Genomic DNA, 23,301 nt, shown 5'->3' on the forward strand with positions numbered 1-23,301 from the left:
AGTTAAGAACTTACCCAGCAAGTACAGCATAAGACCCAGTAAAGTCCACAGCCATTGCTGAGGCCTGTAAAGAAAGAAGAAAACAATTTCTCAGTGAATTGAATAATTAAATAGTTCAAGTGAGAAGAAAACTTGTAAGTTTAAAGTTTGTATGCTAACTGGTGCTGGAACTGTGATTCGACAATAGCCTATATATGCTTACATAATTAGAGTTGGAATAATAGTGAACATCTATTTAACATCTCCATTGACCCAGGTACATAAATCCTTAAAAATAAATGCAGCCAAAAAATTAAGAATGGAGTGCCTAGGCTACCTAGAAGTTTTGCAAATAAATTTTTACTTTGACTTCAGCTTTTTAAAATAAGAACTTACCGGAACATCCTTGTGCTCGGCAACAACATTTTGACTACTCCATTGAGTTGCCATCATAATTTATCCATGGTACAGCATTCGTAATCAATTATTCATCTCTGCAAAAACTGCAACATAGGACAGACACACTTCAATGTTTACACTGGATTTAGAATGCAGATGGTAAAGTCATCTATGATGACGATAGACATTCAAGAAAAACAAGTGACATGCGATAAAAATGAAGGATCCGGCTGCGGTATAATCAGGCAAATGAATCTTCTGACATATATGAGCAAAATATATTGCGGGAAGTTATGAAGGTTATGAACCTTTCATTAGCAAAGAATATTTCCAAACTATTTTACAAACTTAGTTTTCGACTTCGATGGTATCGTTTTACAAGCCTCGGACAAATTTACGACCGAATATGCGGCCGGTCTTGCGGCTCTATCTAGTTATATAACTATTAACAGCTAGATTTGGTTTACGAAAGACATCAAAGCAAGCTTCAGGAACTTTTCTCTCATTTCTTTGTCTTTGCACACTACTCCATTTTAGATTTCGTTTGCTAAATTGGTTGCCTTCAGGAGTTTACCATTGGTCTTGGGTGGCCAAGAGACTGGAGCTGTAGAATATGGGTTCGAGGCCTGCAACCATCTGCAAATGCTTTGATGAAAATTGAGCACAGGACGGGCGGTTGAACACAGCAAGATTAGAACACGTCTCGGACAAATTTACGGCCGGTCTCCCCAAATTCAGTGAGTTCAGTGAGCAAGGAATATCCTCCAAAGTAATGAACGTAGGTCCTTGAAACTTGGTACGCGTTTTCATTATGACCTAGCGGTGATATAAGCTCCTGAACTTTTTTAGAATTTCACCTTAATTTGTTAGTTATATAACATAACATAGTGATGTCGACGCTAAAGAGTAGGCCTGATGTGGCCTGTCGCCCATTCTTAAACTTTTAGTGAGTTGTTCACAGAAGATCTATAATCATGTCATTTGACCGGATCTTTTCAAAGCTGACGATAGTTTCAAATAGCTACTAGACTTCCCCCGGGTTCGATATGGTGCTAGGCATTTCAAATCTGAAAATATATTTTCCCATAGCTTTATCTAGTCTGTTTTTGAACGTGTTCATACTCGGAGCGCCAACGATGTAATCAGGGAGGTTGTTCCACATGTCGATGATTCAAAGCGAGAATATATGTTATCAAGTGGACAAGTTCGGAGCAGTTTTTTCAGTTTATAGCCGTGGCCCCCTGGTGTTGGTTCTTGTTCAAATTCTAGTAATCCTTTGGGAACCTTGTATAAACCATGAGTATATTTGTATACTTCAATGAGGTCCCCACGCAGACTCCGATAACTGAGGCTCGGAAGATTCATAACCTTTAATCTTTCCTCATAGGACTTGCCCTCCAAGCCTGGGATTATCCTTGTTGCACGTATTTGAACATTTTCTATTAAATTTTTGTCCTTTTCAAATCTCGGTGACCACATAACGTTTCCAAACTCTAGGTTCGGGCGCACGGCAGCAACAAACAACTGCTTCATCGCTTCTGCATCTATAAGAAGTCCTATGAGCGTCTGCCGAATTTTGTAGTGCATGACATTTATTCTAACTACTGTACAGATTTGAACGCAACTTTGAATATAGAAACCTATCCTCCCAACGGTGATGTTTAGCTCGTGACAATTTTGTAGATTTTGCCTTCGTTTGCCATTTTTTTTTTACATCATTCGTAATTTAAACAGCAATACGTGCTTAATTTTGCAGTGAGCATTTAAGCACGTATTGCCGTTTAAATAAAAAAACTCGCAAACAAAGGATAAATCCAAAAAATTTAATGAGCTAATCACCGTTGGGAGGCTAGGTTTCTATATTCAATGTTTCGTTAAAATCTGTAGAGTAGTTTAGAAGAAATGTCATGCTCACTGCAAATTTCGTCACTTATCGTCATATAACTCACAAATGAGGGCGAAATTTGAAATATTTTCACGAACTAAACATCACCGTTAGGTCCTATTGAATAAGTGTACCAAGTTTCGTCGAGCTACGTTCATTACTTCGGGAGATATTCCATGCTCACTGAATTTGGACACCGGCCGCGAGTCCGACCGTAAATTTGTCCGAGACGTGATTGTTGTAACAGAGTTGCGTGCTTTAAACCCGAAGGATGTGAAATTATTGCTACATTCAAAAACGGCGATAAACCTGATGGTGTTACTCCAACGCATTCAAAGCTATTATTAAAAATGTTATCGTAATGAAAACGTCACGGTTGCAAGCTAATCAGAATGAATAGGAAAACGATGAGTTTGCTGTAATGTCAAAATAGAAATAATTTCTCTGTCAAGAACCGGATTCAAATAACTTGTTCACTTAATTAATCGGGTAGCTACACGGTCTCTTTCATAGATAAGGAGATATCTCCCACATTCTGAGCACATTCAAACTTAACCACGATCGCGAAATAATTTACGCCTTAAGGTCGTTAATTTTCTTCATTTCAGCTCCATATGCCACCAAATCTCTATCAATGTCGTATTTTAAAGTCAGAAAATATTTGAAGCGTGTGAAGTTCAAGTGTTAAAAAGCACCGTTCGAAATAGGACCTTGTTGATGTTGAAGGACACGAGGACAAATGAAATGCATTACCGGAGCAGCACTTATTTTATTCAGATCTAACACAAACTGTCAGTGTAGTAAACACTTGAACAACCCGGAGACCTATAAGATAGAATAAATCCCGATAATCGGAAATATACAAAAAAAACTTGACATACGGTAAATGTTACAGCAACGCTTCGTCAGGAAGCACAAGGCGAGGAGTTACTAAAAGGCAAAATGCTGTTAATATATTAAATTTAAACCTGATATATTTGAAGCTCCTCAAATAGTGCAAACTTTGTCTAGAACCACGCACTCAAAAGCAAAGCACGTGATTAACAAGCAAAGCACGTGATTAACAAGCAAAGCACGTGATTAACAAGCAAAGCACGTGATTAACTCCAACACAATACAAATAATTTAAGAACCCAACACACTGTTATCCTGTCAGCGAATATTGTTGATTCAACGAAAGTAAAGTCATTCAAAAAACATTTTCCAATCATAAATTAACTGTCATAAATGATAATATATATGGCTGGTATTTAAAATTACTTAAGGAACATTTGTGACACGATAACCAAAAGAGTAGAACAAGTATAGTTCGACGAGGCTTAGCTCACACCAAGCTCCCCATCTTACCAATACCTGAGGTCTGACATATATTTGAGGCAATAAAGAGTGCCACGAATTAGGTGAGAAATTCAAACAATGATTACTGGTAATAAGCAGGAGGCTCACGTTACACGACATGTGGCATTTGTAAGGCTAGCTCAGAAAACTCAAGTACGTATTTATGAGACCTGATAATCAAAGAATGGTGAAACAATTAGCACTAACGAATAAAATGCACGCCATATTACAGCTTTAAAAAGAAAACAATAGGCATTTGTATCATCTTTTTTCCATAAGCTTAACAAGTTAATGCCTTCGTTTTTGGCTGATTTTTTGTAATGAAATAGGGTTGCAATTTCCAGGCTTGCCTGAAAAAAAGTAGATTAGCCACTGTAAAAACACGGATAACGTTCCTACTGAAGTACTCAAGACCTCACAAAAATTAAGTAATGTCAATTTATGTTGCTTTAAAATCTTTCATCCTTGATTCTACAATTTTTAAATATTTAGAAAGAGCTGGTGTCACATAAGTTTTCTGGGTTTGGCACCGGAATATTTGGAATGATTTCTGGGAATATTAAAATGAAAATGTCATGCAGCAAAATGCGGCCCAGGCTTATCCATAGTCATACGAGTGAATTTCAAATGAAGCGTGAGCAATTCTGACTTTTGTTTATAGTTTATATTGAATATTGCTTGCGTAAAGTTGTGAGAAAGGGCTAAGCGACATCGAGCAATTATAAGCAGGATGTTACATGACCACAAAGTTGGGGTAGAAAACCATGTGAACAAATTTTTTTATAGTTAGGAATGGCCGAGGGTATTGGAAGGGCTGACCTTTGCGGAACTCGAAACTGATGCAGCGTCCGTTGGTAGGCTCAAGTGTGCACGACGTCTGCCTACATAAGGACCCTAAGATTCGCGCCAAAAGTTGATCCTTTGGGGTGACCGTCACGCCAGTACGGTCTGCAGCTATCTCCGCAGACGCAGGAGACGGAGTGATCAGAAATAACAGCCACGCAAAACTTCGAGTCGTTCTTACCTTTACTATTCCGTTATAAGGTCAGAGATCAAGTAGTGACTTAACTTGGCCATACTTGTTTGGCCAACATCATTGTTACATCTGTGACTTAGCCGTAAGACAACACGAGAGACAACAAGGCCTTCAAGGATCAATAAGGCGGCAATCTGCACATTCAAGAGAGCATTGTGCAAGAAATCATCGGTACGGTCATCAGTAATGTATGGTCAAAATCATCTTCAGTAGCGGCACGGTCACGATTACTAACAGCAGAAGCACGGCAATGAGCTTGGAGTAACATCATCAATGATGATGACGACCCCACTAATCAGAAGTACGGTCTTTATAAAACAACCTACGGCCAGACTGACCGTGAGACATCTTTATCAGCAGGGAATGACAGCTACAGAGAAAGAATGACAGCGGATGGCAACCGCGGAAACATGTGACTTCACTAAAGTTAAAAGTTAAAGTAGTAAAATACAAATTATTGCTAGTCACATTTCAATACATTAAGACATAATAACTTAACCCTAAGCTTGACACTGTCAAAGTGGCATTACAAAAATATTTTGGGGACTAAATTGCCATTCAGTCCATGAATCATCCAAATGTAAACAGTAAAAGCTAAGGGAACAAAATTGTATTTTCCACAACTCTGGTTGTGGTGGCATTGATTGCAGTGGTATAGATCTGCGTCTCAGTGGGCCACTCGTATGTCTCGTAGGTTCTGGAGGGGAGAACAGTGGGCACAAAGGCTGGGGTCGACACCCCCAGGGTTGTGTTGCGCACTGTTGAGTAAAGGACGGTGCTGCGCTCCCAGGTCTCGTTCAGAGGTGTCTCGTACAGCATCTCCTGGTACAGCACGGTGCTCACCACAGGCGTTATGACCACAGCCGTCTGCAATAACATAAAGGCTGTTAGTGGGCATGTTCTTCAAAAACAGTTGATGGGACATAATGGACAATATGATGGCACCTGCTAGTGGGCATGGTCTTCAATAATATTTGATGGAACATAATGGACAATATGATGAAAGCTGTTAATGGGCAAGTTCTTCAAAAACATTTGATGGAACATAATGGACAATATGATGACACCTGTTAGTGGACATGTTCTTCAATAACATAAAGGCTGTTAGTGGGCAAGTTCTTCAATAATATTTGATGGAACATAATGGACAATATAATAGCTGTTTGTGGGCATGTTCTTCAATAACATTTAATAGGACATCATAGAAAATATAATGACACATAGCCAGTGATGCTAAAGTTTATGTTAATAAAACACTAATAAATAACTAAGTAAAAAATATTATTTCACATTTTTTCAAGTTTATTACTATAATTTTCACTGCAGAGCCAGCTATCTACAGCATCAAGTCCCTATTGTGCATGTTCTTAAATGCCATGTACATGTATAAAAAAATTTCTCTCTAGTAATTAATTATATTTATTAGCCATTATATTATATTAAAATTAGCAACTGCAGACAAATGAATTCTTAATATTAGAAAAACTCCAAGTTGCTTCAAATATAAAATAAGGTCACTTCATATCATAACCAACAATATTTTTAGGTAAGAGAAGAAATCTCACAGAATTACTATGAGAGCAAGCTTAGTAGTATAAAAGTTATGCCAAGACTGTAAATCAAATGTGATGAATAATTGGACTAACCTTTGAGTAGTAATCTTTATACACTGGAGTGGCATACTGGGAACTGTGAATTTCATTCTCAGGAGGAGCAGTGCGAGGAACTCCTTTGTCTACAACAGGGGTTGGCAAAAGAGCTAGAACAGGAACACCTGCTGAGAGCACTGAGTGCATTTGTATTAATAAAGATGTTGCCAGCAAGCACAAGGTAGCATAAAAGAACTGCATTTTGATTGCTATAAAAAACAAGTCTTCAACTAATTACTCTGGATAAAAGAGAAAACCTGTAAAAAATTATAGGGGAAAAAGTTCATTGGAATGGATAAAATGGTCCAGATTTACAGACATTTTCGATTAATTCACAGGTAGCTTCTGCCCATTTGATCAAATTGGCCCTCTAATGCCTCTATTGCTTTAAAACAAATAATTGTAATGATGCAAGTGCAACCAGGGCGAACTAACTGCCATCTACTAAACCAGTGGTTCCCATACTTTTTGAGGCTGGTACTCCCTTTGGCTCCCCAGTGAATTTCTAGTGCCCCACGCACCAAAGACACATGTAAAAACAAACACCTCTTTCTTGATATTTAGTAAACTGCAATTTTAAAAGAGAAAAGTTAAACACAAATGTGTATTTCCCAAATATAAACCCATTCAGGAAACCAATATATTTGTTAAAGTTTTAACTGTTAAAGCACTAGAGACCCGGGGCGTCTAGGACAAATTTATGGCCGGACTGGTGGCCAATCGCAAAATTCAATTATTGAGGAATATCTCCCATACCAATGGGCGCAGCTCAATGAAACTTGGTACATGCATTTATTAAGACCTAACGGTGATGTTTAGCTTGCAAAAATTTGTAAATTTTACCTTCATTCTTAAGTTATATGGCAATACAGGCCTAAATTTGCAGTGATCAAAGCATTTCTTCCAAAACTACTGAACAGATTTGAACAAAATTTTTAATATACATTTCTAACTCCCAAATGATGATTTTTAGCTTGTGAAAAATTTTTTGATTTTGCCTTCATTTCTGAGTTTTTTTTTTTTTCATTTCACCATCATTCATGCTTTCACACTTCTTTATTCAGATCATCTAGCCAGGTAATTTGTTGCTCAAATTAGCGGTGATCAAGAAATTTTTTCTGAACTACTGAACAGATTTGAACGAAACTTGGTATATAAATACCTAACCTTCCAATGGTGATGTTTAGTTTGTGACAATTTTATTCTATTTTGCTTGTGTTTGTGAGTTATACATACCAATATACAGAGAAATGACCAGCATTTCTAGCAGCTGGTTTAACCAAGAGCTGAATATGTATAGTCAAATAACTCGCAAAGGAAGGCAAAATTGAAAAAATTGTAGGTAGCTAAACATCACCCTTGCGGAGATTAAGTATATATATATACTAAGTTTCTTTCAAACCTGTTCAGTAGTTTAGAAGAAATTTAGTGATCACTGCAAATTTAAGCATGTATTGCTGTCTAAATCACAAATGAAGGTGAAATAAAAAAAAAAAAACTCATGAATAAAGGCAAAATAGAAAAATGTTCACAAGCTTAACAACATTATTCAGTAGTTAGGAATGTATAATCAAGATTTCGTTCAACACTGTTTAGTACCGTAAAATGGGGTAACTTAGACCACTTTTTTTTATAAATGAAGCCATTTTTTACTAGCTAAATTAAACTTGAATTGAAACATGCAAAATACAGGTCTATACTCTAGCTTCACTCACCATAAATTGCTGGCTCCTGCCTCTCATAGTCTTTATGTAATTTAAAAAAAAAGATGGTCTTTGTTACCCCAGCTCTTGGGGTAACTTAGACCGGAATACTAAGTTTCTTTCAAACCTGTTCAGTAGTTTAGAAGAAATTTAGTGATCACTGCAAATTTAAGCATGTATTGCTGTCTAAATCACAAATTAAGGTGAAATAAAAAAATGTTCACAAGCTTAACAACATTATTCAGTAGTTAGGAATGTATAATCAAGATTTCATTCAACACTGTTTAGTAGTTCAGAAGAAATTCCTGGGTCACTGCAAATTTTGGACTGTATTGCCAATTCGCCATAGCCATATAACTCACAAATGAAGGTGAAATTAAAAAAATGTCACCAGCCAAACATCACCGTTAAATCCAAATCAATACGTGTTCATACCAAGTTTCATCAAGTTATGTTCAATAGTTTGGGCAATATTCCTTGGTCATTGAATTTTTTAAATTGGCTGGAAGTCCTGTAGTAAATTAATCCAAGATGTAAACCCATAAGAAGTTAAAAAAAAACCAGATCTGGGTGGAAAAAGCCATTACTGGGAGAGATGTGCTGCATGTGTTGTGTACAAATTGTAAAACAAACATTTGAATTTCTGACTTCAACTTTGGACTGCCAATCCCTTACTACCCTCTTCTTCTTCTTCAGCGCCCCAAATCTCCACTGCCCCAGGGGGTGGTACCACCCACTTTGGGAACCACTGTACTAAACCAAAGACTTTGTGGCATGGTGGCAAACCAGAGATTTTTTGAATCCAGTTATTTTAATTTCTTTATTTACTGAGTAGTAGTAGTAGTAGAATGGTTTGCTAGCACTGTAGCTATCAAGCTATTTTGCACCGGAGGTCAAAATGTAACATGGCCAAAAGGCAGAAGATCTTAATTATTCAAAGTCTCAAATTATTCATCAATCATCACCCACAAGGAGCAGAAGGTCTCAGTTGTCCAGCCTGCTGAAGCTGGCTTGAGAGAAGCAGCATACAGCATTAGCATCTCAAAGAGACAAAGTGACAAAGAGGGACAGGTGAAAAGCAACAGAAACTACAACACTCGGACAAGATATTGCTTACACAATACAATATGGGATATGTACTACAGTACTGGTTAACTTAATACTAATTTAAACTTCATCATTACAAACAAAGAGCCTGGAAATTTTTCAAAAAATCCATTAAATAAAGGAAATCTAAAAAATATCAATTAAACAAGAGACATCCAAACAATTCTATAACAAATCTGAGGTACTATACAATTGAAACCGTTTGTCCACTTTTGATACTCATTTTTATTTATAGTCAGTCACCTGACTGTCCTGACAGAGAAGCGAGAGCACTGTATCTAAGGGAAGCTTTTCAGTTTTCACCTTGAGTGAAAAGCTCTTTTACAAGTGAACTTCCATTCTAGTACTCCAGCCTTGCTACATGTATTATTAATTTATCATTATCATTTATTATTAGGGTAAACGCTGTCTCTTATACACATCTAGATGTGTATAAGAGACAGGTTGAGTAAAGGACGGTGCTGCGCTCCCAGGTCTCGTTCAGAGGTGTCTCGTACAGCATCTCCTGGTACAGCACGGTGCTCACCACAGGCGTTATGACCACAGCCGTCTGCAATAACATAAAGGCTGTTAGTGGGCATGTTCTTCAAAAACAGTTGATGGGACATAATGGACCTTANTAAGAGACAGGACGTAACGCATACGTTTTTTTTATAGTTTTTCATTTCTCGATGCGTCCTTAATGTGTTGGAATATACCGCGTTTACCCTACTATCATTTACCCATCATTTTGTATTTTCCCATTGCTTACCTATCATGTAAATATAATGAATGCACCAATAAATCCACCTGCATCATTCATTTATCACTTAATTATCATTCATTTCTCATTTATTCATTTTTAATGTTTTATTGCCATTTATTCATCATTTAGGTTAGGTCCTATCAATAATTTATTTATCAAACTATAATTCATTCTGTTCAATTCTACCTTTTGATGAACTTCTTGCTACCAATCATGATTTCTATCACTCACAGTATTAGTCTCACAGACTCACACTCCAGTCCAGTGGTCCAGTCTCCAGTGAGCAGTGACTCTCCACCCATTTCCCTCACCACCTGCAGTCAAAGTCTCAACCAAAATGTTATACCTAGCCTATTTTAATTAGGTATAATTGATAGCCTGCAACAAGAGCTTGCTAATGGCACTAAAATTTTTTAAAATGGCTCATAGAAAACCTAGAAATAATAGTTTAAAAAAAAAAGTGCAAAAAATTTGTTCATTTTGGAGACATAATTTTATAAAGGAAAAAATTCATAGCTTTTTCACTTTTATTCGTATTCCAGTAACATTTATATGGTAATTTTCTAAAAAAATACTATTTTCAGCTGTATAATTTTCATTAATATCAGAGGAAAAAAATTTGTTTGTGCTGAGATGTGCTCACAAGTCACAGCCTCACACCTAAACCACATGTGACATTCCAGAAAATGGTTCCAAACAAAGGATCGGATAACTTAGGCTAGCTAATACCTAATTAATATAAGAACAATTTCACAGCACATAGGTACTCGAATCATATAGTACAGCATTCAAGGAGGTTAGGAAATCACTTTAGTAGCCTTATCAACTAGTCAATAATCCTACATTACAATAATTTCATGAAACTTGTACAAGACGAGATTAGACGGTGCGCTGTGCGTATAGAACAACTTCGCTGAAACCATTTCCTGAACTGATAAATTTCACGAGAATCGACGAGTGTTGCCGTAAAATTTTAGATTTACCCTGAAAGGTCATACTCCTATCGATATTTCAACATTCGCAGTGGTTTTCAAATTTTAATTCGTGTAGGAAACTGTATTAATAATTTTTTTACTATTTCTTTATCCTTGAAGAAGTTTCAATACCATAAAATGGTTACCTTTTGGATAAAAAACAATTTATCAATTTTAGCTACTCAGGTTTAATTGTTGCAGTTTCACAGATATTTAATACTTATGCTAGTTTGATTGAAAATAAGAGAATAAATTTTATTAACGATTTTTAGCGCATTTTCTCATTTATGGAAAAATGCACTACTGTGCCAGTGCTCGCCATGTCCGTCTGTCTGTCCGTCCGTTCGTGACGTCAAGTTTTCGTCGACGAGAAAATGCGCTCTCTGTCACCCACTGCAGTGANTTTCCCTTCTCTGTCTCTCTCGTGCGGGCGGCCGACGTCCCGTGTAAGCGACCTCTTGTTCGAGTGTCTTCGTTTCTGTTGCTTTTCACCTGTCCCTCCTTGAGTCCTTGTCACTTCATCTCTTTGAGATGCTAACGCTGCTTCTTTCAAGCCAGCTTCAGCGGGCTGGACAACTGAGACCTTCTGCCCCTTGTGGGTGATGATTAACTTGAGATTTTGAATAACCTAGACTTTCTGCCTTGCAGGCTTGCTGGCAATGTTATATTTTGGATCTCTGGTGTAAAATTACTTGATAGCTGAAGCGCTAGCAAACCATCATACTACTCACTCTCTAGAACACCTACATCATTGAAACTGAATGCAGCTGGCAGCTGAACCAATCATTTATGTCAGGCCCCATACCCGGCTTGCCTGCATCTGCTTGCAAGCAATGGCATTTTTTCCCATAAAGGTAGACTGGTGGACTGGTGGAGTAGAGTCATTGATCATCTGTGGCCCCAGGGCCCCTACCCTAGTCTTAGGCCACTTATTCCTCTAAGGACCAATTTAGCCCTGTCCTCGATTCAACCCTTCCTCTTGTTTGTGGGCTCCATGCCTCCATCTTAATGTCATAATGTGGACTTATAACCCCAGCCTGCATTTATGCTATATTTGTTCCAGCTGTTTGAGCCCCCACAACCCTGGCCTGCAGTGCAGGCCACGGCCACTCTAGAGAGAGAGTCTCCGCCCTGCACCCGTGCTCAATCTACACAGTGGGGCCCTCAACTTGATAAGGATACTTCATCCTGTGCTCCAGGTGCATTGCCTGAACCCACAGGTCATGATCAGTCCTGCATAATACCTGGCATACTGAACCTGCCCCACGGCCTCCACTTGCAGCTGGTCTGACTGAAACCCTTCAATTCAGCATTCCCCCAATTCCCTGAAAATTTAGCTCAGTTGGCTAAGCTCTGCAACTGCACCTGAGTTCTAAGCGGCGCGGCAGCCTTATCACCTCACCTTAATCCGCTTTGGTGTTCCTTACTTCGGGCGTAATATTAATTCTTTCCTGATTGGTGGCATTGCCATAAGCAATTGCCATTGCTAATCCCTTCACCCTCATTGTCCTGACCCGCTGCCTCGTCCGCTTGTCACAACCCTCGTGACTACGGTGTTGGGGGTCAACCCCTCTAAAGGTCAACGGTCCGGCCGGTATAGTACCAGCACGTGAAGCCAAGCAAAACAAACTCAGGGAAACAAACGGAGGAAGAACCAGGCAAAAATATATTAAATAGAATCAGTGATACATGAAGGTGAAATATGATGGTTAGTAGGTTAGTGAAGATGGGACAGCCCAGGGCTATGAGTGATGGGGTGAACCTAGCATGAGAACATAAATAACCAGCAGCCCAAATACAAACATTTACTGATAACATTCAATAATTAAAATTTAGGACTGAGATGCGTGGCAAGAGTATTCCCTTTACTCACCTATTTAAAGAGCCAAGAAAAGCATCAGCAGTTCAGCAACAGGTCAGTCTTGATATCATCATAACCAGAAAGCAGGTTCATTTAATACAGCAGGTTAGTCAGCAAAAGGCACTAGGTCAGAAAAGCAAATCTGCCTTGGTCAATAACAACCCATGAAGAAGATGACTTGGCACAAAAATTACTTTAACTGGCTTTAGTATTCCACTGATCTGAATCAATCTAACATTCAAACACTGGGGACAGAAAAGAGAGAATTAATTGGAAACACTTAATAAATCATTCATTTGCCTAAATGCAGCCCCTAACAACGGTCCTGCCAAGGCGCTCACGTTGGACATGTCCTGATGACGCAGCTCGCAGCTCAGCTGCTGGAAAGGACATATAGATGGATCTTGTCACTCACATGTGCTGGTTTCACATTGCAGACATTTTTTTTTCTTATCAATCCAATTTATCACACTGCTCTTTAAACTTCCTTCACTTTAAGTAGTATATAGACAAGAATATCGTGTGAAAGTTTTCACATTGGATAAAATTCTCAGGATAGTTTATTTGCATCAAGACTGATGATTTCAGTCTCCCTATTTGATGTGTCACTGTGACAGAATAAAAAAATATGTGATTGGGTTTCTGCCTCAGATTGCTTATAGTTGGCCTCAACTTAGAAATAATAGTTTGTCTTGACAACTGCCCCAAACCAATAGATCCATCTTAGTGCAATCCATCCTGCATTTCATTCAGTCAATACACTAAAATGTTTAAATTTGACACTAGTGTAGTTGAAAGATTTCTGATTTTACTAGGTATGTAGTAGTTATTATTTATTCCAATTTTACTATAAAATTAAACTTAATAACCCAAAGAAATGGGGCACAGTTGTGAGCCACAAATTTAATGTTCAAATTTAGCATTGGAGAAAATGCCCAACCTGAGCATGCAGCGATTACACTGAGCCTCAAAGATAAGTCACAGACTATGCTAGTATTCTGCATCTGCAAGCTATGTATATATACCTGTCTGTAGCTCAAAACTTGGGATACTTGCACCTTCAAATCAAAAAACATGTAATTTGGGGGCAATTTTTTGCTTGATGTTCTTATTGCAATTTTGGGGCACTGTTTTCTTACATGTTCTTCTCAATATCTATATCAACCTCTTTACTTTTTAGCATGTTTGTGTTGTTGTTCATTATGACCGTAACGCTTGCCGGGAGAGGGGCTCTGATGGTGGGCTGGGGGCAGGCACCGGAAGAGGGGGTAGATGGGTGAAGGCAGGGAGGGTGGCCAAGAAAGCTGCTGCCTCCACGGGGTTGTCCCACAGTGAGGAAATGCTGAGAGACGTGGGGAAGGCGGGGCAGGCATAGAGGTGCTGAACGGACTGGAGAGAGTCCCCGCACACTGGGCAAGCGGAGCTAGGGGAGCGTCCGATTCTGGCGAAATAGGACACCAGGGTGCTGCAGTATCCCAAGCGGAGCTGGGATAGCGCCGAGCAGTAGGGGTGAGGAAGTTGAGGCCTCCACTGAAGCAATCGGCGGTAGCGGGGCTGCGAGTATGGCGTTTATGGCGTCAGTCACCGCAATGCAGGAGGCGGTCTCCCTGCGGAGGGACCGCTTGGCCTCTCCGTAGGCACCGGCAGGCATAATGCCATTATCCAAGAATGGTGCAACCAGGTGACCAAACCTTGACTGGATGGAGGCTTTCATGGGGCAGTCCCCTGGGGGAGGAGGCAGAAACAATGCTGAATTAGGTATGGGAGGGCTGGAGGGTGCTGGCAAGGAACTGGGCACAAGCCAGATCCAGATGCAGATCCAGTTTTGTATTATCTGCAGAGGCTGGCAACTGCCGTATGTGAGGCAACAGGGTACCAGATGGGGGCTGCGTAGTTGAGGATTGGGCACGTGATGGCTCAGTAGATGGCAATAATGTCCTCCTTGGAGAAGCTCCAGTTGGTACCAACTAGGGCTTTTAGGATGCAAAGAGAACCCGTCACTTTAGTGACGATGGCTCTTGCATGAGGGCAGAATGTGAAGTGCGTATCCCAGGTGACACCCAGGATTTTAGGGGTTTTGTCCAGGGGGATGATGCCATTGCAGATAGTGGCAGCAGGGCGGGATTGAGATTGGTGGGTGTCTGGGGTGAAGAGTGTGACGGAGGATTTGCCAGGGGCCACGCCCAGTTTCTTGGCCGCTGACCAATCCAAGATTTTCCAAAGGAGCACAGCAAGCTCAGCCTCAGCAGCGTCGAGCCTCGGGGACGACACAAAGATGGTAAGATTGTCTGCATATGAGGCAATGTTGGGGGTCGGAACTGGGATGTTGGAGATGAAGTGGTTAAAGAGAGCTATCAAGATGACTGAGCCTTGAGGCACTCCGAAGTGAACAGCTCTAAAACGCAACTGTATTCTGAGGAAGAGGCAGGATGCCAGCCTGCCTCTAAGGTACCAGCAGCACAGCCAACAGACCAGGTTCTGATGTAGGTCCGAGGCCGCGATCATGCTCAGGGGAGGGTGGTTGACGCTGTTGAAGGCCTTCGAGGGGTCAACAGCAGCGGCGATTGTGTGGGCTGGAGGGTGCCGGGAGTTGAAACCCATCGCGATCTTGTGCACGAGCGGGAGGAGAGCGGTGACAGTGGAATGTCCTGGCTTGAAACCATGTTGCGAGGGGATGGTAATGAGAGATCCCAAGATGTATGGAAGCACCAGGCACTCAAGGATCTTAGCTGCAGGGCAGAGGAGGGAGATAGGGCTGTATGAGCAATTATAAAATTTTTCCAAATGGACGGAATAGAGGCTGTGGAGATGGAGATGTTGAAGATATGGGTGAGGTGCTGGAGGCCACATGGGCCGAGGAGCTTCAGATGAAGAACCATGAGGTCATCAGGACACCGAGTGGAAGAGTTATTGGTGGCTGCAATGGCAAGCTTTGCCATGTCAGGGGTGAAAGGGAAGAAGTCCCTGTCAAGGGGATGTTGGGCTCGGATTTGACGTATAAGGCTGCAGGTGGAGTGGCTCTGAGAGTGAGGAGCAACCGAAGTGAAAAGCTTGCAGAAGGCAGAGGAGATCTTGCGTTGGGAGGAGAGGGAAAAGAGGCCAAATTGGATTGGCTGATTGGGGGAGAGCGGTTCCGCTTTCCGGCATGGGGGCGGAGGAGATTCCAATGTTTGGATTGGTTGGTACGCCTACTGCAAGAGGCAGGATGTTTTTGCCAGGTGTTCCTGGCATGGGCCTGTATGGAGATGCCTATTTCCAGGTTGAGTTCTGGGAGCCGGGGGTCGGTTGGGTTGCTCGCCCCAATGTATGAGCAACTGGGTGCTAGGATTGACTGGTGGGGAGAAGTCCTTGCTGAATCCAGCTGGGGTATGAAGTCTGGCAGCGGTCGTCAGGACTTCCCTTAAGGTCGACTCCCCAGCACACAAGATGGGGGGAGGGACCATCTCGAGCACCGCTTTGATGGCTGCCAACTGCCGTGTAAGCGGGCCAGTCAGCTTTTTTAAAGTTGACATAGGAGCAGGTGGCCCAGGGGGTCAAGGAATCAGCAGAGGAAGGGAGATGGATGAGGATGGGCAGGTGGTCAGAGTTGAGGGTGACTTGAATAGTCCAGGAGGTGCTGAGGAGTAGGTGACCGCTGATGGCGAGGTCCTGAGAGGAGGGTGGGCCATGGGAGGGGAGGTGGGTATGGGAGCCTTCATTGAGGTAGGCGAGGGAGGAACCAGTGACGAGGTTGTCAACTGCGGTTCCTCGCGCTGCGGCTCTCTGGTCATCCGTGTGGGAGAACCAAGAGGGATGGTGGGCATTAAAATTGCCCACTATCAGGCAGTCTTCCGGGATGGAGATGATGTCTGCAAGCTCCGGGGAGTATCCCGGGGGGCAGGAGGAGGCCAGCTGGCTGTATACATTGATGATACAGAGAGGTGAGCCATTAAGAGGAGTGGAGATTGCCATAGCCTTCATGGTGGTGTCACCGCATAGGAAGGGGGAGATGTCTTGTCCAAAGTAGGGGACATCATGGCGGATTAAGATTAGGAGACCGCCGCCGTGACCTCCGGGGCGGTCCCTGCGCTCCAGTGCATATCCGGGGAAGGAGGGGGAGCAGGATGCAGTGGATAGCTTGGTTTCTTGGATACAAGCAACCGCCACGTCATTCTTGGTGAGGTAAGTAGCTAGTTCAACTGCACTGGATTGGATCCTGTTGCAGTTAAACTGGAGGACGCAAAGGTGGGAGGGGGCCAGCAAGGAGGGAGGCTGGAGGGTGAAGGGAGGGGGAGGGGGGTCTGGCTGGGATGGGGTCAGACTGTCTGCATGTAGGGCAGATCCAGTCTGCGGAGTAAAGGTGATAGGCAACTTGGGAGTGCAGTCATGCACCACCAATTTTGCGCACTAATCAGCCCTGAATGGAATGCCTAGCATATTTTCATAAGACCACCAATCAGCCGAGGATAAAGCCTCCTGTCAATAACCAGCCCTTGAAATGATCTTGTTTTGAATGTTATGGACTTTATAGTGTTTACACCACCATACATGTGAGTGAATAGCAATAGCCCAGACTAGAGTGTATTGGACATCTGCCACAGAGCAGTACATCAAAACATCACTTCATACCTTGGCTATAGCTTGAACTGTAACCACCAACCAGCATACAACAGAATGCCATATAATAGAGTATTACCCTTTTTTATTTCAGGGCCTTTAGTTCTTAACTTGGTGTTTTAATTAGCACCATGACAGGACACAATTCTATTCAAAATGGTCAAGAACTGTTCAAAACTCCTATAAAAGAAGAAAAACTAATGGACAAAGATGGGCATGGTGATATGCTTGGTGAAGGATGTTCTGATGAAGCTCCTATTGAGCTTCAAAATGAGTTGCAAAAAGACATGTCTGTCATTGCAATTGAAGAATGTCAAGAAAATATTCGTGAGGATATGGTGAGTATTCAATCAGTTTAAAGTTTACTTCCCTGTTCATTATAGTTTAACACTAACTGCCCTATATATAAGTACCTACCCTAGTAATTTATTAAATTCAAGTAGTCAAGGCTTGAAAAAACTAGTCTCATAAATTTATTGCACCCTAGGGTCTAGGGTTATGTATGAAAACTGGCATGCTCGCTGGATTGGAATTTCTCTACCTATGAATGGAATCTAGTGGCTTCAAAGTGACAAATTTATTATGCAATTGGAATCTTGTGGCCAAATTGTGCACTTCTTTAACAATTATATGGGAGGTAGGTAATTCATCTAGCAGGAATCTTGATGCTCCAAAAATGGCAGAAAAGCTCTAGTCATGACCCTAAAGGTAGATGTTTTCCATGCTAAGGGTGCTGAAGGCCTGAATATCATAAGATGTTTAAAGTCCCAAAAAACTACAGTCTGCACCTGATACATACAATGCCTTGATTGGGTGGAAGTTGCAAATTATAATCAGCACTGTCGCATAAGTATGAGTAAAGGTTGGCTAAGGTTTATTCTGGAGATGCAAAAACTGCATGATTCTTCTTGGTGTTCTATTCAATAAATTACTTTGAGATTGAAAATTTCCTACTTAATACTGTAGTCTCATAGCTCCTAAAGAATATTTTAATTTTTTTTATATTTGAAATTTTATTGCTTGATTATGCTGTGCACTTCCATTAACAATTGTTAGCTAATTTATTAGGCAGGATACTTCTGGCTCCACAAATTTTGGAAAACTGTAATTGTTGCTCAGAGAGTAGATATATTGCGTCAGTTCGAGGGTTAGGCTTAAGTGTGCGCGACTCTAGCGCAAGGTGAAATTCTAGAAGGTGAAATTCTAGGGGGTTTTAAATGACCAATGGAACAGCCATTGCTTAGCCAATCACAGCCTGGATAACATGACATCATGATCCCATAACCAGTCATAACCTGGATAGCATGAGATCATGATCCTATCAGNGAATTATTTGTATTTTATTTTAATTTAATTCTACAGCTGCAGCTGGTATAAATGAGCATCATATGATAGGAGCGAAAATAAAATTGTATTAAAATTAATTTCAAAATTGTATTAAAATTTAATAGCGATAACGTATCAAGATTTCAATCACCGGATCGACACTTCAGCGAACTCAAGCGCGAACTCAAGCGCGATCTCAAGAGGCAAACCTAACTTCACCTTCAACTTACCCAGTCATAAATCCATAAATACCGATCAGAATCAGAAAAGACTAACGCAAAATCAGAAAAGACAGAAAAGACTAAACGACAATACAAAGACTAAACGCAAATACTGTAACTGAAATTGTTACTGCCACTCTGCAGGGGCAAAATTAACGCATTTCTCGACTTTGCTGCATATACACGTTCATTTGCAGCAGTTATTGGCCAATAAATTAATTCGGAAATCACCAGTCCGACATAAGGGAAATTATAACAACCACTTCAAAACTGTAGAATTTGAATATTTTATATTTCTCACTTTGGGTACAGATCCAAGCTCAGTCGGGCCAGTTATCGGATAATTACCAAATCCATAGACGCCTAAAGACACATACGTAAAATTATTACAGCTTTGGCGCGGCATTAACTTAATATTGCCAAGATACTCGAATTAGTTGAAGAGTCAACTCCATATGGGACAGACATCGTTTACGTACACATCGTTACGTAGTTGTGGGGTGAGTTATTATGTAGGTAGGAATGTAGGATACCTTGCATTTCCTTCTCTGTCTGACTGTCTCTCTTGTGCAGGAGGCCTACGTCCCTTGTAAGCAACCTCTTGTTCAAGTGTCTTAGTTTATGTTGCTTTTCACCTGTCCCTCCTTGAGTCCTTGTCACTTCATCTCTTTGAGATGCTAACGCTGCTTCTTTCAAGCCAGCTTCAGCGGGCTGGACAACTGAGACCTTCTGCCCCTTGTGGGTGATGATTAACTTGAGATTTTGAATAACCTAGACTTTCTGCCTTGCAGGCTTGCTGGCAATGTTATATTTTGGATCTCTGGTGTAAAATTACTTGATAGCTGAAGCGCTAGCAAACCATCATACTACTCACTCTCTAGAACACCATAATCCAGTTAAGGTGATCTTGACAAGATATCAATCTAATGATTGATATGTAATTGATAATGAGAACACTATTCATTGTAAAGATGGAAAACTAAATTGAATAAATAAAAATAGAACCATCTCTTTGGGTTATAACTAATACAACTTTCAGTATATATATATTTTGTAATCAACTTCTTTTCCAGCAGCTATTTAATTTAGGTGATATGGATGTACATGAAGAACTTTTGGTTTCCTGAAACTAACTCTAGGTTTTTTAATATTTATTTCATAAATGTGTGTGTAATCATTTTCAATTACTTTAAAATTAATGCACACTTTTTCACAACTCATAGGTGACTTTTGGCCAATAACAAGTTCTTTGATGGGACATACCCATGGTGTTCTGTGTATATTTATCCTAAATTATTGCATTCATAGAAGTGATCTCCTCTCATGTATTTACTTTGCTATTCCAGGTTCTGTCATCTCCAGCATCAAGAAGAATTGCTGAAGTCAAGCTTGGCAGTGGTTCATTGTTTTCTGGCATTTGCAGAGTTTTGACAAGACTCAAGAACTTTTTCAGCATTGCATTCTTTGCTCTGGGGTCCTTTTATGGTCTGCAATTTTTATATAAGGTGTGCATGGTGTTTTTTATTATTGACTATTCTATTCAAGACTATTTTAACCTTTGTTGTTCTTTAAACCATACTTGATTGACTGCTGTACGGAGCATTTTTGGATGGAGGCACATTCACATTTTTGTTGAATGTGTTTATTTTCAATTATCAAGGCTTAAACTGGTGTCATTTTTTTAAAGTCAGCTCATTCTAAATGATGATAGCAAATCCCTTTAAAACAAACTTTCCATTAGTGAATTGAATATTTAAATTAACCATCATTAAATAATGCTCAAATTTTTTATTAATAAATAAAGTGTAATAAAACCTACTTATTTGTAGCAATTATTCTTTTGATTCATAATTTAGTGACACTGAACTATTCTTGTACATAGTTAAACTTGTCTGAAGTGATCAAAATACTTTTGTGTTCTGTCATGAAAGTCTGAATGAAAATTAGGTAACAATTGGATAGTTTGAAAGGTAATTTATTTATTATTTGCCACTGTTATTGATGTAGTATTTGTTATAGATGAATCTCATATCAAATTCTAAAATTAATTGAAATCAATGTTTTTCAGCATTACTTGGAGCCTTGGTTAACTGGTCAAGATCGTAAGGAAAGTGTGGAGCTAGAGCTTGTCAGACAGCATAAAGTGCTGGCTGACAACCTTGCTCGTCTGCAGTCAACTGTGGTGACTTTGAGCCAGTCGGTAGCTACGTGCATGGATGCTGTTCAGGTGCGTTCTATGGAAAATCGTGCCATTCTAGGTTTCTGTATATGACTCATTTGAGGTCGTAATGGGAGTATAGCATTATTACGCCCCCATTACCATGTTACACTTAGGTACACAATTCTTCGCGCCCCCGTTTGTTTACTTGTTAATTTTAATAAGCTATCAACTTCTAATTAATGTGAAAACTAATTGAACAAACGATCATATTTCATAATTTTCTGTCTGCTTATAAACAAGTGTTCCTCCCTAGTTATATCGTACGAGATCACCTAATATCTTGCTTCTTTTTTATTCTATATAGTTGGGAGTAAATTTCTCTTTCCTGGTTGGGAATGGGAAAATCTGATGATAATGCTAAAACATGACCGTAATTTCTTTTTAGAAGGCACAGCCCAAAAATCTACAAGCCCTCGCCCAGTCTGTGGATCAAATTGAAAAAGATCTCAGCTCCATCCGCTCCATGGTACTCAACAGAGGAAACTTCACAGCTCCTCCACCTGTTGCTTTCAAGATTCCCGAATGGCAAAAAAAATCTGGCTCAATTTTGAATGGAATTTCCTCTTCAAACGATGTTTATACTCCCTCTGTTGTTTCGAATTCTAATGTAGTCTTGGAGAACAGCACAGTTTCCATTGATAGCACTGTTCCTCAGTCGCCATTAGAACTCGAATTGAAAGCTGTCGATACAATATCTCCAGTTTCTCAGAGCGACATATCCGACTGTTCAGCTGAAGTCACATGTGCAGCAAGTTGCAACAGCTCGCCCTTGATAGTAACAGAAAATGAAACACAGAAAACTAAAACCTGCAGTTCGGTGCCAAGTTGTGAAAATTCAATTCTTCTACCTGACATAGAGAACTCCTCGCTGCCTGGGTTACTTACAAGTGCTGATGAGTCGTCCGATGGTAGTTGAACATCCATTACTCTAGAGACGGGTTTAGTTAGTTGGAGGTTAAAGTACAACAGTTATCAGTCTTTTTTCTGATGGAGAAAATCAGTCTTTTCTCTCAATTTCTTTGTTTATTGAAAGCAGTTCCAACAAAGCCTCTTTTTCTTTTTACTTTTTTTATTTTGATATGCCAATATTTCCCATGAAAGTAGCCTCCTCCCCTTATCTGCCTAATGCATTTTTATTATGATACATTTATAAATGTTTTTCATTGCATTTTTCTGTTCAGTGTTGTTACGCTATCCTGAAATGTCAAGCATTTTTAGGTTTTATTAACTAGGATAAAGTATTATTTCTCCTTTCCGTTTATTTGACAATAGAACTTCTACCACTATTAATATCACTTTCATTTGTCACTTCATATCAGTAATTGGGTTGAACAGGAAAATTCCTCATGATGTTGTAGTCTATCTTTTATTTTATTTGTATTTATTGAGTGACCAAAGTCAATCGTGTGTTAGAAGATCAGGAGTTGTCATTCCCTACACTATTCTGTTTGTGGTGACAACTGTAAAATTTCGTTCACAATTTCACTAATGAAGAGCGATAATGTAACTATTAAGATACCCTTAACTATTTTGGTCGCGCTTTGATAATCTAATAGAGTTCGTTATCATAAATTCCAGTAAATTTCTTATTCTTAGAATAATCTCTTTCGTTGTTTGTTTCATTCGTAGCTTATGGCATACTAGTCTATTTTTCAGTTTTCCTCTGTCAATGCAACGATTTGCGTTTGAAGAAAATTTAATTGAATTTGTTAGATATTATTTAATTTATATTCTATGATATAAGTGGCAACTGGAACGTTTTTTATGACAGGTGCATGCTGTGAGGACGTAGTTTCGTGACAATTTTAATGCTTTTGTGTTGGTTTTTGGGCGATTGGAGAGTTTAATCCGCATGTAACCGAGGAAATGATATATTGTGTTCTGTTGAAACGTATTATTGCTTAGAATATTGTAAAGCAGTTGTATATCCTTCTTGGTACGTAGGGTCTCGCCATATATCTGTATACCTGAAGTTCTGAAATTGGTGCATAGAAATGAATACATCTTTACTGATATTCTGGATAGAAAGATGTTATTTATCCTGCTGAATTCACTATTTACGTAAAATCGAAGACCTTACTTTGATGGTTAGGAAGCTAAAATTAAGTGGCTGGCGATGTTAATTTTCCTAACATGTAGCGGAGAGTCAAGTTTGAAATTTGTGACGACCCAGCTTCGATATTTGACGTAAGCATTGCATTCAAAAGCCCTTTTATTACTACGTCGAACATTTTCTTTGCAATCCACAGGCTTCTTCGCAT

General features: G+C 39.9%; 3 protein-coding genes across 3 annotated transcripts; 1 reads left to right on the forward strand and 2 right to left on the reverse strand.

The window, feature by feature from the left end:
- Positions 1 to 3,789: 3,789 nt before the first annotated feature.
- Positions 3,790 to 6,574, reverse strand: LOC108666643. Its single transcript, XM_018153554.2, has 2 exons — positions 6,284 to 6,574; positions 3,790 to 5,504 (listed from the first exon to the last, which is right to left on the reverse strand). Exons 1-2 carry the CDS (start codon positions 6,485 to 6,487, stop codon positions 5,232 to 5,234), a joined length of 477 nt encoding a protein of 158 aa, XP_018009043.1. The 5' UTR covers positions 6,488 to 6,574; the 3' UTR covers positions 3,790 to 5,231.
- A 9,423-nt stretch (positions 6,575 to 15,997) lies between these two features.
- Positions 15,998 to 18,509, reverse strand: LOC108666636. The gene is made up of 2 exons (XM_018153548.1): positions 18,495 to 18,509; positions 15,998 to 17,002 (listed from the first exon to the last, which is right to left on the reverse strand). The coding sequence occupies exons 1-2, from the start codon at positions 18,507 to 18,509 to the stop codon at positions 15,998 to 16,000; spliced, it is 1,020 nt and encodes a 339-aa protein (XP_018009037.1).
- Positions 18,510 to 19,707: 1,198 nt separating this feature from the next.
- LOC108666641 lies at positions 19,708 to 23,054 on the forward strand. The gene is made up of 4 exons (XM_018153552.2): positions 19,708 to 19,720; positions 20,166 to 20,324; positions 20,888 to 21,046; positions 21,426 to 23,054. Exons 3-4 carry the CDS (start codon positions 21,032 to 21,034, stop codon positions 21,954 to 21,956), a joined length of 546 nt encoding a protein of 181 aa, XP_018009041.1. The 5' UTR covers positions 19,708 to 19,720; positions 20,166 to 20,324; positions 20,888 to 21,031; the 3' UTR covers positions 21,957 to 23,054.
- Positions 23,055 to 23,301: the final 247 nt, after the last annotated feature.

The sequence above is a fragment of the Hyalella azteca genome, unplaced genomic scaffold (assembly GCF_000764305.2).
Source record: "Hyalella azteca isolate HAZT.00-mixed unplaced genomic scaffold, Hazt_2.0.2 contig8686, whole genome shotgun sequence".
Taxonomy (NCBI): domain Eukaryota; kingdom Metazoa; phylum Arthropoda; class Malacostraca; order Amphipoda; family Hyalellidae; genus Hyalella; species Hyalella azteca.